At 38.6% G+C, this 15,629-nt stretch overlaps 2 protein-coding genes across 4 annotated transcripts in view; one reads left to right on the top strand and one right to left on the bottom strand.

Moving 5' to 3' along the window:
* Window positions 1-257: 257 nt before the first annotated feature.
* Window positions 258-15,629, bottom strand: part of LOC149618597 (fatty acid synthase-like) — a 41,379-nt gene continuing 26,007 nt past the window's right edge. For all 3 annotated transcript variants that reach the window (XM_089855299.1, XM_089855301.1, XM_089855300.1), the window contains exons 3-11: window positions 7,988-8,266; window positions 7,768-7,920; window positions 6,792-7,289; window positions 6,487-6,717; window positions 5,021-6,425; window positions 2,848-4,605; window positions 2,414-2,784; window positions 1,771-2,226; window positions 258-1,493 (exon numbers count right to left, since the gene is read on the bottom strand). In XM_089855299.1, coding sequence (XP_089711425.1) covers window positions 400-1,493; window positions 1,771-2,226; window positions 2,414-2,784; window positions 2,848-4,605; window positions 5,021-6,425; window positions 6,487-6,717; window positions 6,792-7,289; window positions 7,768-7,920; window positions 7,988-8,210 — 6,189 coding nt within the window. In that variant the 5' untranslated portion in view covers window positions 8,211-8,266 and the 3' untranslated portion in view covers window positions 258-399. The remainder of the gene's footprint in view (window positions 1,494-1,770; window positions 2,227-2,413; window positions 2,785-2,847; window positions 4,606-5,020; window positions 6,426-6,486; window positions 6,718-6,791; window positions 7,290-7,767; window positions 7,921-7,987; window positions 8,267-15,629) is intronic.
* On the top strand, window positions 9,468-14,384 carry LOC149618600 (retinal dehydrogenase 2-like). Its single transcript, XM_089854509.1, has 12 exons — window positions 9,468-9,481; window positions 9,686-9,734; window positions 10,210-10,455; window positions 10,978-11,104; window positions 11,167-11,228; window positions 11,296-11,538; window positions 11,604-11,706; window positions 12,198-12,382; window positions 12,452-12,777; window positions 13,060-13,134; window positions 13,712-13,751; window positions 14,180-14,384. The coding sequence occupies exons 1-12, from the start codon at window positions 9,468-9,470 to the stop codon at window positions 14,216-14,218; spliced, it is 1,509 nt and encodes a 502-aa protein (XP_089710635.1). The 3' UTR covers window positions 14,219-14,384.

Below are 15,629 nucleotides of genomic sequence, written 5' to 3'. Positions count from 1 at the left end.
GGACAGACAGACAGACAGACACACAGACACACACACACAGACACGGCCGTTACAGAACCTCTCCTGGACTACGTCACACGGAGAGGTAATAAAAGTAAGCGTTAGCTCCCTTAGATTAGACCTGACGACGGTTTTAATGTATAATGATGGTTTTTGATTGGATGTAACTTTTTTCTTATATTTGTGTTATACGTATTCTAAGATCAGCTTAAGGCAAGGTACTATGTTCTTACAAGGTGTGGCTCTACAACAAACGATTTTACACATGATTCTATAATTTTATTAAATCATAAATAGGTATCCAAACATTTACAGTTGCATGCATTGTACAATAACGCGTATTTAACCTAAACCATTTTAGTTTCTTTATTTAGTTTAATTTCACAATTAGCAGGGAACTCAAATTTTTTCGCCTATTGCAGAGATTTCTTCAGATGTTTGCGCTGAAAAGACAGCAAAATCCTTATCATCCTCACGTAGGCGAGAAAGTTGCAAAAGATGTTCAATTGCTGATACGCAACTGGCAATTGTCTTCGGTGGGGTACCGCCTAAAACTGCATCATTGCCTTTCACTCCTAGGCCAGTAACAGAGCTCCACTGAATAGTCAATCCAGGGAGTCCATCCTTTCTACGTCGTTCACAGAGTCTTTCCATGGCCGATTTTTCAAAACCGTAGCTAAGCTGACCAGCATTGCCACGACCGGAAAGAACCACGAACCATTCCAAATCTGGACATAGTTTGCGGGTGGTGAAGTCCAAATTCTCAGTTGTCTTAACTTTTGCCGTAGTAAAATCATCTTTTCGACCGAGTGAAACGACAAAAACTCCACCGATGGTTCCATACTTCATAGATTCCATCATTAACGACTCGAATTCGGCTTTAGTTGAAGTATCTTTAGTAGAAACACTGACTGTGACTCCAAGAGCTCTCCATCTTTTCAGACAGAGATTTTGATATCCGGTACGTGGTGATTTTTTGGATGTAATCACTAAGTTTCGACAACCTCTTTCGATAAGCCAATTGCCCAATTCCAAACCAAATACATCAAGACCTTCAACAACAACGTAACATTTTTCTGGATGACAGAGCGATTTCGGTATAGCGGAAATTAGCTTAATCGAGTCATCTTCACGAATCTTGATGACCACTTTCCCAATGTGTTTTCCATTGGCCATGTACTGGAATGCGTCACCAACCTTATCCAACCAAAACACAGTTCTTTGTAATGGTTGAACTACGCCATTCTTTATACCTTCATTAACGAGCTGGACTATTTCTTTCTGAGTAGCTCGAACGCCGGAATCTGATCCAAACAGGGTATCAAGGGATGCGGCGAAAAACGAAATGTTACTAAGAAAACAACCCATTGTTAAGATATTGTTATCCGAGAAATCTATTTTTCCAATTTCCAAGAATCTGCCATTTTTGGCGACGCAATTTATACTCGCTTCGAGTTTTTCCTCGGTCAAAGAATTGAAGACAACGTCAACACCTAACGTTAAATTAAATTACGATTAGCATTGCCATTTAATATTAGATTCTCTTTCGAAACCAAGGATGCATTGTGAACCTATGATGTCTGATACATTAGTTGCAGAGAAACCAACACACAGTGAAGATTCCCAGTGTCGCATCTATTTTCCTCTGATAATGGTCTTAATTTTGTCGGTCTGTTTACCGGAGAACCTTTTGGTAGCGTTTTTGCTTTAATGCAACTACATCAAGAGTACAGGGTCAACATCATCCTTGGTGCTAAGTTCTTATCTTACCTTCGCTGTTAGTTTTATTTTTAATGTCATATTCGAAATAGATGTCATTGGAATCACTGAAATGGTTGTTGGTAAGTTGAGGAAATCGTTTCTTTAAGAATTCTCGTTGTTCTGTAGTGTTTACTGTCGTAAAAACTTGACATCCGATACTGAGACATATAGCAATGGCGGCTTGTCCCTCGCCATCACATCCTGAATGAATGAGAACCCTCTCACCCTTCTTTACTTTTCCTTTTATAATTAGAGCGTAATAAGCCGTTGCGTAAGCAAGTGGTACGGTACAGGCTCCTTCTAAGGTCCATTTCTTCGGAACATCCCATAAGAATGTCGGGTCAGTTACGACGCTTGTGGCTAAGGCGTTCGATTGGACTATTCCCATGACACGTCGACCCTTTTCGCCCGTTTCACGGCCAGCAAATTCGAGTCCCAAAGTAGAGTTCTGAGTTGCCAAACAGCCTTGTGAAAGAAAAAAAACAATACGATAATTAAGCTCATTAGTTAAAAGATATATTTGGATCGGGTTCTCTAAATAGCCAGACATGTAAAGACAGGACAAAAGCCAATTGATTTTCGACAAGAAACTCCGAGTCTTTCTCGAACTAGCATTCAAAACTACAATTCACTGAATTAAGAAAACAATTACTTGGAAGGGCTTCGGATGAAATTCTTCCAGAAGCTTCAAGAACATCGCGTGAATTGATAGCGGAATAGTACACGTGACATAGAACTTGACCATTAGCAGCCTTTCCAGGATTATAATATTTGTTGGGAGATTCAACCCATCTTAAAGATGATAAGTCACCAGGGGTTTGTACATTCAAGTAAGCGTGTTGTGTCTGCACTGTGGCTGATTCCTTCGATTCTTCTAGAATTATATGCCGGAATGTGCCCCATTGTCCATCACGGTAAACATTCATAACCAAATCTTTGGCAATTAAAACTGAGAAAGCTTTATTAGACGGATCAAATTCGAGTACTTTATCTACGTTTTCCACGCTCGCATTGAAAAGGCAACTGAAAAATTTAATACAGTTATTTATTTACTACATTTTGGAAATGAAATAAGTTAAATTTTACCGGACGTTTCTTCCACGATCTTCTTGTCGCAGATAGTTTACCAATTCGACAACTCCAGTAGAAGGCTGGTCAGCTATAAGCCATAGTCTCTCTTCATCTTTTAAAGTTTCTAACTTTTTCATAACTCGTTTCAACTGTTCAACCCATTCATCGTAATTATGAATAGCTAATTTCATAACAGTTGGATTTTGCAAATGCGGAATAGTTTTCACTTTGCTTAAAAGGTACAATGTGGAAGTAAATCCATCGCTTTTCTTGGCTACCATCTTCAACCCAAGTGTCGTAAAAATCTTTTCTATCTCAGTTTCCTTTATAACCTTAGAGAGTTTAGGATTTTTCTTTGATAACAAAGCTTCACTTGGTGTTAAAGAAGTCTTTTCCAGAAGTAAGAGAAAACCGTTGTCATCCATGGCTTCAGAAAGAGTCTGTAGGGCCATAACCGGGTCTACTGTTCCACAGATATTCTTACCCAACACCAAGTCGTAGGTCTCTACAGCTTTTAAATTTGAGCCCAGTTTCAAAACCGTCTTTGTAACGCCTTCATCCGCAATGTCTTCGTCTAAATTAGCCTCGCCTTCTATTTGACCAATTGTGTATTTTGATTGGATATTGCTGTGGTATGTTTTTAAGTAATGAAGGACGCGTGAAGATATTGATTGGTTAGCCACAGCTTCAAGGATCCTTAAGTTCCGTTGTGGTAGATTCTCAATAGCCAGTTCCAAAGACGTTCTTAAAGATGTCTCATTCAACATGGCGTTAGAAAGTACATTTTCGACGTGTTGCTTTTCAACTTTCTTAGGAATATTGTCGTCTGAATTGGAGACAAATTTGTACTGTTGCAGAAGAGGTTGACTTTTTAGTCCACGGTGAGCTGTGTTGAAATGTATACCCTCTATTTCAACTCCACCAGAAGCGCACGCGTTGATATAAGGGTCGTAGTAAATTGGTAATACATCAGAAGTACTTTTCGTAAAAGGTTGCTTTCTTGGATCAATACGAATGGTTCGAAGTCTTCTTGGCAAGTTAGGTTGTCGGTAGTTAATACTTAAAATAGGAAATTGAATAATTGCCTCCATGAAAACGATCCAATTTCCGTTCCAATTTAGTTTTCCGGTTAAACCATTTGCCTCAGCTTCAGTTACGCATTGTAATTCTGTACCATATTCCAACCCACGGAGATGCATTTCTTTATAAAAATCTTGCTGTGTCAAAACAAATGTGTCTTCCTTTCTGAGCGGACATTTTGAAATATATTGAATTAAGTTTAATTTCAAATTGTTATCTTCGCAAATCTGACCAGTGGCAACCCTGGAACCACTTTCGGTGATTTCAAATTCTCCCGACTTTTCCATGATGCTAACATTGAAGCAAAGCTTAGTGTCTTTGGGTACTGGCGTCATCCTATGGATTGTAATATTTTCAAAGACGACAGGCAATTCATGGTAGAAACATAGTTTCTTTTTAGCAAATGCCTTCCAAGCCAACATTAACAAACCACCGACTGGGTACATTAAACGGCCATCGATGATACTTCCGGTTATAAAATTATCAGAAGAGTCCTGATCAAACACATCAATGGTATAAGAGACATCAAGGGTTTTTGTAGCGTTCTGAAACTCATCAGCAGAAACAACTCTCCAAGACTGGGAATGGTCCCATTTCACCAAGTGGGAAAGACTTGGAGTTCCACGTGAAACTGGATATGACACAGGTGCATAGAGTTTTTTCACCATCGGATTCAAGCCCAAGTTGTACAGTCTGTTAAAGAAAAATTAATGCATATCTTTTAAGTTGTAACGATTAATGACGGCAGCCCGGTATTTTAACCACAAAGACAAAGAGAGCAAGGACTACTAATAAACTGGATATGTATGGTTACTTGCTGACTATATTCGCCTGTTGTTCAACTGATTTACCATAAAATTTTAATGCAGCCTCATTATACAAGCCAGAAAATAAAATACTTTAAATCTGCCGCCATATTGAAAATGGCGGGCCGAACTATAATCACAACTGTAGTAAATTACAATCAATTGGTCTACCATTTTGAAAATTAGTTAAGTATATTATCTGCATTGCTGGCTCAGTCACAACTTTATCTATAATTTTTTCAAGCTCTGCCAACTACCATTTTCATAGGTTTCAAATAATTCACACAGAAAAGGTAACATACTTTCCAATAGATGACAAGAAAAATTCCAAATTGTTGGGATGATTCCGCTTCATCAAGGAAACGTGACTACAATCCGAGCCTAAGCATTTTTTAACAATAGCTTGCAGCAAACCATGAGGGGCTATTTCAATCACGATTGCATTTTTTGGTACGTGAGCCATCCCTTCGTAAAAATAGACCGGCGAACGCATATTGTTGACGCTATACTTGGCAGCAGGAATTTTCACCCAGGGTTGGTTCCAATCCGCTTCAGGGACGGACGTACTTATCCATCGATTTGACCGAGGCTTAATTTTAAAAGACTCCATTTCTAATGATTTAGTCAATTTCTCTAACATTGGTTCAATATGCGGACTGTGGAAAGCCATGCCAGAGCTGTCAATTTCTTTCGCGAAAATATCCTCCGATTGTAATTCCTTCACAAATTCTTTGACTTTATCCGCAGGACCAGAGATAGATACCGAATCCTCCGCGTTATGACAGGAAGCATAGACGCCTTCGGGACATCGTCTTTTAGCCTCTTCCCAAGTTAATCCGACAGCAGCCATTCCTCCTTTTATTAAGCCAGGTTCCTCGCAGCCTTTTCCCCTCAAATAGGCAGTAACTACAATATCCTCTGCCGTGTAACAACCATCTGCGTATGCGCAAACTAACTCCCCGGCCGAGTGACCAATTATTCCATCTGGATGTATACCGAGGTCCCAGAGGACATCGACTAATGCCACTTGGACAGACGTTATAGCAACAAATGATACTACGGCCTGTTTTAGGTCCTCTTCGGTAGCGTGATTAAGTATATGTATAAGGTCAATATTGAAGGGTTTTAAAACCTCGGCCGATTTTAGAATAGATTTTGAAAAGGACTCAATTTTCATCATGTCTTTAGCAGCTCTAGGCCACTGCGAGCCCATACCCGAAAATAAAAACCATACTGGTTTTTTAACTTCCGGAGCTTCGTCTACTAGTCTACTTAGTTCATCACCGGAATTTTTTAGCAAAACGTATCCTCGGTAAGGCATGCCCTTGGTCGGAGCCTTGCTGGCCTCTTCTAACAGTACCAATGCTTCATTCGAATAATTTTTGGTTGTAATTTCGTCAAGTATATAATCAACTGATTCGGAGGTCCGGCCACAACATAGTGCCAATCTAGGGATAGTTGTCTCTTTGACCTGTTGGACATTAGTCTTAGGGTTGCCTTTCAATATTATGTGGGCATTTGCTCCACCAAACCCAAAACTATTAAGTCCAACTAGCGAATCGGACTTTATAGCACAAGGATTTGTCACCACCATAAGCCGGCCATCTAGTAAGCCTTCGAGAGCAGGATTTGGCTTTTTGAAATGTAGATTGGGTGGAATAAGTTCATTTTCAAAAGCTATTATCACTTTGGCCAAAGAGCACATACCTATAGAGAGTACAAACTTCGTCACGATGCCTTATCGATAAACAAATAAATGTAGACGTACCAGCACCCGCTTCAGAGTGTCCCATATTACTCTTTACGGAACCAATGGGTAAGGGTCCGGTTCTTCCATTACAAAAAAAATCGGTCGAAGATTTGAGCTCCTCAGGGTCACCAACCTTAGTGCCAGTTCCGTGAGTTTCAAGGTAGGCTATATCCTTTGGGGGAATATTGGCTTCGTTGTAGACATCTTCAAGTAAACGTCTCTGAACTACATTCGATGGTGACAGTATTCCTAGATTTTCAAAAAGTAACACGTCATGGCATAATCAAACCCACATTTCATCACAATGAACACCATGAACTCACCTTCAACTTTAAATCCGTCTATGTTGCTCTTTGCGTGTACAACTGTGGCATAGACTCTACGCGCGTCTTTGGCTCTCTGAAGCAGCAAGGCTGATACCGTTTCAGATCGGACGTAACCATCAGCCGAGACGTCAAATGATTTACATTTACCATCAGCATTAACAAATCCCAATTTAGGGAACTGAAGCGCGTTATTCGGTTTTATGGTGATATTGACTCCGCCCACAATGGCTGACTCACACTGGTTACTTCGCATACATAATAATGCCAGTTGCAAAGCGTAAATGCTAGACGAGCAAGCTGTATCCAATGATAAGCTTGGCCCTTTGAAGTCAAACGCGTAGGAAACGCGATTGGCTACCATACTTCTACTGCAACCAGTCGCAACCAGGCCTTTGACATTTTCAATTTCCTCAGCTAAAACAGATTCGGTTTCAGAAAAACAATGGCCAACGAAGACGGCAATGTTTTTGCCTCGTAATGACTCCGCGGAATACCCTGTTAAATAAAACAAGGAAGATCAACTGAAACTAACGCGATACTCGTTGTTACAATGCGCAAGGCAATACTAGCCTGTTTAATCAGACAAGTCCCTTGTAAATAGACCTGACGATGTTTAAGAACCCACCAGGAAGTTAAGCCTATAAGACCGTTAAACACAGATGGACAGAAATGATAAGTTAAAACCCCCGTTCTTCTAATGGCATCGTTGTCGTCACCCCTAGCAGGAGAGTCTTGAAACTTTCCAACTCAGAGATCATGGTATGGCCATGGTTTGAGTCGAAAAAGTTTCAATATTGGTCACGGCGTGACGCTAGAAAGGCGCTGCCCTAAAAGAACAACGCGACGTATCTTCATTCCTGTCCATCTGTGTTTAATGGCCTTAGTTGACTCTTGGTTTGTTTACCTTGCCAAGTGCATTGGAAATATGGTGTATTTGGTAAATTACGACTAATAATTGAGGCCTTAATCTTACCAGCATCAAAAATAGCTTCATAAACCACTTCTAAAAACATTCGACTTTCAGGATTCATTTTATCAGCTTGCTCAGCTGAGACGCCAAAGTATGCTGCGTCAAGTTTCGTAATGTCCTTTACTTTACCATGACGTTTTGGAATCCCGTTTAAACCTGGATGATACGATTCAGCTTAAATACCCAAGAAATAAAGATTGACTAATTTCATCTCGGTTCTAACCAGGTTCCCATCGTCTCGCGTCTTCGGTCACAAGATCAACTCCGTCAAACAACTTTTGCTTAAATTCCTCAACACTGTCCGCTTCGGGAAAACGTCCAGCAATCCCAGAAATGACAATATCTTCGGTTACTTCCCATTGAGGCATTTTGGACGGGAAAGACTTTTTAACCGGGTCCGTATCAAAACCTTCACGGAACTCCATCGGATCAGAATACGCCGGCATTGAACAGTATGTAAAGTTCGTCCAAAGAAAACAAAATTCGAGCAACTGAAATTCGTCTGTGAGACAAAGTGTTCAAGCATAAATATTAAAACCGGGGCAAGGGATTTAAAAATCGTTTTAAGATTCAATAAAATGATGACACAGCCATGAGGTTTATTTATAAAGATACTAGCTAAGCTATCCGGCGTTGCCTTGGTGTTTTGAGACTAAGGAAACCGGTAAAGGTTCATACTAACACTAAATAGTCCTCTATGAATTGTTACAATAAAACAATGCTTATTTAACAGTTAATCTTAATGTAAAATTTAAGTCTAGAAAAGGACTCTTTCAGAGGCTTAGTGGTTATGGGATTTCCGCCGTTCAAACCAAAACTTTACCCTAGAGTTGCCATAAGTTTATAAGGTATGTTCCATAATTATGACACTATCTACACTTCGTAATGCTAGAAACTTACTAAGAGCAATACATCTTCCTATTTAATCTTTGACAGAGCCTCACCAGACATCCCTTCACGAGAATCTATAACGTTTCACGTACGTAACATCACGATAAGCTCTCAGTAACAAGTGTCGAAGTTATGGAACATTTTATCAACTTGTAAACGATGGCTCAATTAACCCAAAACAGATTTCCCATCGAACCCACTGTATTCCGTTCTGTCCCACCCTTTTTGGAATACCCTGTTCTTTAAAAATTTACATATATACTTACTGCTACAGACTTAATGAATAAGTAAGACGCATCTAATTGAGTTAACTTCAATTTCAATTTAATTTAACGAATTGAATTTATTTTTCTATGCCAAAGATAAAACGCGCAACGCGAGTTGCTGATACATATGCGCCTCAGTATAGTAGTGATCCAAACTCTGAAATTTAATGATGAACCGAAAGTTCGCAAGTGTTTTGATTTGGAGTTGATTAACAAAACTACATGTGTATGAGGGTTTAATAACCTGTAATACGGGAAGCTTTCTAACTTATAATTACAAAAGCAGTGGAGGTACCCGGCGTTACCCGTGAGCTTGTTGGAACATTTGTTTTACGTTTTTGGGCCTCCATTTTAAAATATGGGGGCTTAGGCACGTATTTTATGAAATTTTTTATGGTACAGGTGTCTAGTAAAGTTCACTAAGTTACGCTCATTGCGCATCTTTTATATCGGTTTTCCTTCAAAATTTGTATAGAAATGTATTCAAGCGTATTTACAATAGCTATTATTTATTTATTTATTTATTTATTTATTTATTTATTAGAAATGGGCGTTGAGAGGTGCGGATGTCTTGTAACTTTGTATTTTAAAAATAAAACTAAATATTCATGTCCTACCCATGCGCGGTACGTTTGGAAACAATGAAATCAAAAGTGTCGAATATATTTAAACGTATGAATTAAAATGTATTTAAATCATACTGTTCCAGTCATTGATAATCAAACCGTATATAAGGAGGGTGTGAAAAGTTTTAAAAGTTAAAGTCCATTTTCCTACAAGTTAAATATGACTTTACCAATAAAGTACTCGCAAGTATGAAAACTTTGTTAGAACTCTTTCGTTAAATCTAGGAGTTTGGTGTTTGACCACCGTGTGTTCTTAAGATGGGACAATGATGAGTATGTGGTTCCAAAGACCTTAGATATGACTTCAAATACAGAGACTTGGGTGCAGAACTGGTAAAGTTGAAGCGCTTTAGACCATCCCTGTAATTACTTGTAGAGAAAGCAACACGCTGAGGCGGAGGGGTCACTTGTGACTCGCCAAGAGGTAACGCCAGATGGAGCCAGACTTCACCACACGCGGGAGGCTAGCCAACTCACAGTGCCTCTGGCGATGCTTCTTGGCGGACCTCCACGCCCTCTAATGTTTTCTTCATCCATGTCAATAATGAAACTGCCTATTTCTCGTCTTTGTGTCCACATATCGTCCGGATGTTTCGTCTTTGATACTGCGGGGCTCCATTTGGGAAGGATGTATTAACAGTTTTCATCTTGTTCTTAACTAGATATTCGTCAACAATGAGTTTATCAAATCCAAAAGTGGCAAGGTTTTCCCTGTTTTAAATCCATCTACTGCTGAGAAAATTTGCGATGTCCAAGAAGGGTCGCAGTTCGAAGTTGATTTGGCGGTTACGGCTGCCAAACGGGCATTCAAGTTGAATTCTATATGGATAACCATGGACGCCTCAGCTAGGGGCAAGCTTATCTATAAACTGGCGGATCTTGTAGAACGTGACGCTAAGTATTTGGCTGTAAGTCTCTTTTGGATTTTCTGTCGTTCACTAACAGGTCTAAATTATGGGTCAACTGAGGCCCAGGGCTCAGATGCAAGGTGTCTGAATGCAAAGTTTCAAAGAACACAGGGGGTCTAACACATTTAGTTAATAAGATATGGGTTTCCAAACATTGATTTTACCCAAGGAAATAGTCACACATGTCGAGTAAGACATATCAGCCTTCTATATCTAAGAACTTTATTGGGCCTTTACGTAGTAGAAGTGTATTATCACTGATGAGGAGAAGTGGGCGTGCGTTGATAAACAAGAGCTAATTACTCCACGTATGTTATAAGGGCCAATCAATGCTTGGTAGCAGATACCTCTGTAACTAAATATTGTCGACCCCATGTTCGTTGACACTTTCCATTCAATTGGACCCAAATAATACACCATCTAATTTATGGTAGACTTATCAGAAACCCCAGTGTAGGGGTATTACTAAGCATCATTTTGAAAATTGTCCCGAAATTCAACTAACAAGGATATATTTTCAAGAAATTAGAAACGTTGAATAATGGAAAACCTATATGGCAATCGGAAGGTGACATAGACGTTGCGATACGAATTTTGCGGTACTACGCTGGTTACGCTGATAAAATACACGGAAAAACGTTACCCGTTGGTAAGTACACGTATAACGTTTTACGTCGCAGAGCCTTTGATATTAACATAATTGTTTGGCAGATGGAGATCTATTTTGTATGACCCTTGTTGAACCAGTGGGTGTATGTGGAGCTATTTTACCGGTTCGTTAAACAATTCTACATCTTGATATTTGAATTTAATAGAACTTTCTTATTCCAATAAATGTAGTGGAACTTTCCAATTAAAATGACCAGTAATAAGATAGCCCCTGCTTTAGCTGCTGGAAACGTGGTTATCATTAAACCGGCAGAGCAGACGCCTCTAACCGCGTTGTATCTCGCTGCTCTAACCAAAGAAGCTGGCTTTCCACCTGGAGTTATTAATGTGATTCCAGGGTACGGACCCACGGCGGGAGCTGCGATTTGCTCGCATCTTGGAGTTGATCACGTATCATTCACTGGATCAACTCAGGTAAACCAAAACTTTGCTTTAATTCTATCCAGGGATCGAAAAGGTGATAAGTACTTCATTTCAAGGTCGGGAAAATAGTTCAAGAAACTGCTGGCAAAACCAACGCCAAGAGAGTGACACTTGAAATGGGTGGGAAGTGTCCAATGGTTGTTATGGATGACGCTGATTGTATGTATCATTTGTTATACCAACACCTCGCCACTCATTATAGACGCTGGTTCATGTACATACTTTTCAGACTAGAAGGAATGATAAAATTTACAACAGAAAGTCGGGCTACTTGGCAGACAAAGTGCAGTACCAAGTAGCCCGGCCCCCTGGTGTAAATGGTATCAATCCTCATAGTATGAAAACTATGTATAGCCATTTCGGAAATTACATACAGAAAAACCAACACACAGGAGCGATGCAGCCATTGGGGTTACCAAGAGGCAACGCCAAACGCAGCCAAGTTCACTACACACGAGAGGCTATCCAACTCTCACTATTTCTAGCGGTATCATTTGGCATGAGGCAGAGTATCCCAATGGTGGTCTCGTCCCTGTGTGTTGGTTTCTCTGTATACAATTTCCAAAATTATCTATTGGAGTTTTAACCTCCATGTTTATTAAATTTTGGTTATACTGTATGTTCTGATAAAATCCATCTGGTTTTCATAGTAAACCTTGCTGTTCGAGAATCGTACGACGCGGCCTTTTTTAATCAAGGCCAGTGTTGTAGCGCCGGTTCAAGAACCTTTGTTCAGGAAGGTATTTACGATGCCTTCGTCTCAAAAATTAGAGATATGACCATGAAAACAGTGGTCGGTGACCCATTCAAGGAATCGACTCAACAAGGACCCCAAGTAATATTACCAACAGAAAGAGTCCGAACATCGAACTAAGAACGCGTTAATTTTGTACTTGAATCTTAGATTGATAACGAACAGTTCACCAAGATATTGAAGCTCATAGAGGTCGGCAAGAAGGAAGGAGCGAAAGTAGAGTGCGGTGGTGGACGCGTTCAAGGGTTGAAAGGTTACTTTGTCCAGCCAACTGTATTTTCAAACTGTCAAGACGACATGGTAATATCGAAAGAAGAAATATTCGGACCAGTATTACAAGTATATAAGTTCAAAACAATGGAAGAGGTCATCGAGAGGTCAAACAACACCTTGTATGGCCTAGCAGCTGGTATTTGCACTAAAGACATCAATAAAGCTATGACTTACTTCAGTGCCGTTAGAGCCGGGACTATATGGTAATGTATATTTGGACATATTGCATTCGGGGAACACTGAACTAAATGAGAAAGTTTAAGCACTTAAAAGTCACATTGCAAATGAAGCCTCCACAGTACAAAGAGGGTATTTCTGCGTGAGATTTTGACATTATTTGAATGTACCGGTAATTTACACGGTGAATTACCTTACGGTAACTTCACATCCCTAAGACAGAGCATTACTTGGTGCAGTGTTCCATGATTATTTCAAGAAACTAAATAGTACTAAAACTATACATAAAAATTTCAAATACTAAACAGGGTCAATACTTTTCTTATTATGACGCCTAACTCGCCATTTGGAGGTTATAAAATGTCTGGCCACGGAAGAGAATTGTAAGAAAACTCTAACCACTTCTTAGTCATAAATCATACCTACTTCTACGCTTGCGCGTACGTAATTGAACCTTTTCAAAAGGGAGTCTGCTCAAAAAAAGGTTAACACAGAACATCCGGACTGCATGTCAATACAAAGACGTTAGATATAGCTTCAAAATTACCAGTCCAGTTTGTTTGAAGTCGTATCTAATGTTTTTGAACCCACATAACGGATGTTAATCTGTCTTATGAAAACAAGGTGGTAAAGCACAAGATTGCTTTTTGAAAGGGTCTATTTGATAGACAATTGAATCCCATTTTTTTCCAGAATAAATTATTTAAACATACCTTAATTATTAAAACTAACCGTTAGCAATAGTTGTTATTCAGATTATTACGTACTCTCAACTGCCCGACAATTCTTTCCAATGTAATTTCTAATGTTATTTACCATAAAATGACTACGATAATTAGGTTTCTACACTCGGAGAAAATAATTAGCTATTGTTTATCAGTTGGCCTAAATTAATTACCAGACATTCATACTAAACATCGTTAAAGAAATAGGTTAAAACTGATGATTATGATATTACAGAGGTGAAGAAGCATTGAAAGAATACACTGAAATAAAAACGGTACGTATTAAATACAAGGAGTTTCAAGAAGGGTGGTAGTGCCAATCCATGCACAGTGTGCGATCAAGAAGTGATATCTAGTTTATTAGGGAGAAAGTATAAATTCGCCAGATTTCCAGCTTTATCTCCAGTCCAAACGTAGGTCCAGAGTTAATCCCCACCTCTAAATTACAACCGGCATCTCAATGGTTCTTGAAAACTCAACTCAGCGCGACGCGAATGACGAAAATTAGTAATTACGTATTTTCTGACTGAGGAGAGGCGAAATAGCTCGGCCTCCTTTTAAGTCCCCATTGTATTTTGAAAGGGGGGACTGGGACTATGGCGCGCGAATACTTAGGCATCTTATACCTACTCCTTAATAAACTAGATATCACTTTTGGCTATACCGTCAACTTTTTAAACTTAATGTTTTTATCCCTTTGCAGATCACCATAAAATTTCCAGAAAAGAAAAAGTTACAATAAGTTATGTTAAATATGCACATTGTTTGTGGAACGTAGAATAGAAAATAAATAGAACATTTATGTATGTGTTATTGTTTATAACATACTTCCGGAAACTATGAGATAATCTTCGACACTCTCCACACACTTTGAGCCAAAGAACACACTTCTTGATTGATTTGGCAGACTTATCACAAACACCCTACGAAGGGATTTTAAGCACCATTTGAAAATTTTTGGAATGTTTCATGTGCATAATTAAACTTAAATATATGTAAATAGACTAAATTGAACTGGAAATCTGAATCTATTTTGTCATTTTCTATTTTAATTTTCTGAGATATATTTTTGTTATTTTCTATTTTAATTTTCTGAAATATATTTTTGTTATTTTCTATTTTAATTTTCTGAAATATATTTTGTTATTTTCTATTTTAATTTTCTGAAATATATTTTGTTATTTTCTATGTTAATTTACTGAAATATATTTTATTGTTTTCTTTTTCAATATTCTGAAATATATATAAAATTTTAAATATTTTCTGGTTGTTTATTTAAGCGTATATATTTTATAATTAGTAAAAGAATCGTTAGAATAGAATTCATTTTCAGTTCATCTTCTCTTTAACTGGTTTTAACCCTTTTTGTCAAAAACATCTCTTTATTACAATTGCTTCCAATATATATAAGTAATTCCAAAAATATACCACAAAACTGAAGAATATAAAGGAGACAGGTTAGGTCAAAGTTCGAATCATACTTCATGGAGGGGTCGGTCACTTCAATTACAAAAGTGTTCATTTAATTCAACATAAAATTTAACAAAATCAAAAATATTCAATACCCAATTATAAAATTCAAAATTAGATCACCTTCAATCTAATAACCAATGAACTTAAGTACTTAGTGATCATTTAACCTAGGTAGTGACCAGCCCCTCGATTGGGGGGGGGGGGAAGAACGTGTTTACCATTCCGAGCGAGTTTGAAAACCTAGGCTGGGTTTTCAAAAAGTGTTTTGATCCACAATTATAAATCAGAGGAACCAGAACGAAAAAAAAAACAAATTTCCCTAAAACTCTTGCTGCTTGACCAATGACAATTTGGCGTAAACACTTTCACGTCAACATCACGTGACCCCTTCCTGCATTTATTTTTGTAGTAGAATCCCTAGATCTCTTTAACGTAAACCCTGGTAAACCATGGCTAGTGTTGAAAGCCCCAAGGCAGGCAAACAAAACGAAATCTTAAACAGAGTATCCTCATTTCATTAGACATTCAGTTAACTTAAAGAAGAAGACAACTTAGAACCCCTTTGGCCGACATTGGCCTCATTTCTTCGGCACAAGTGTTCACCTAGCGTTACGATCGAGTTTTCAAATCGAAAGGCATTGCCATCATCCTACTAGTTGCATGGTCTTTAAAGCGAGTGG

Source organism: Phalangium opilio, unplaced genomic scaffold (assembly GCF_054372755.1).
Source record: "Phalangium opilio isolate 3A_F unplaced genomic scaffold, DU_Popi_V2 ptg000209l_1, whole genome shotgun sequence".
NCBI classification, from domain to species: domain Eukaryota; kingdom Metazoa; phylum Arthropoda; class Arachnida; order Opiliones; family Phalangiidae; genus Phalangium; species Phalangium opilio.
This window is presented reverse-complemented; position numbering and strand designations above follow the sequence as displayed.

Coding starts and splice junctions, on each gene's coding strand:
- LOC149618600 (XM_089854509.1), top strand. Junction 9,735..10,209: donor TACCAATAAAGTACTCGCAA/GTATGAAAACTT, acceptor GTTCTTAACTAG/ATATTCGTCAACAATGAGTT. Junction 12,778..13,059: donor GTTAGAGCCGGGACTATATG/GTAATGTATATT, acceptor AATACTAAACAG/GGTCAATACTTTTCTTATTA.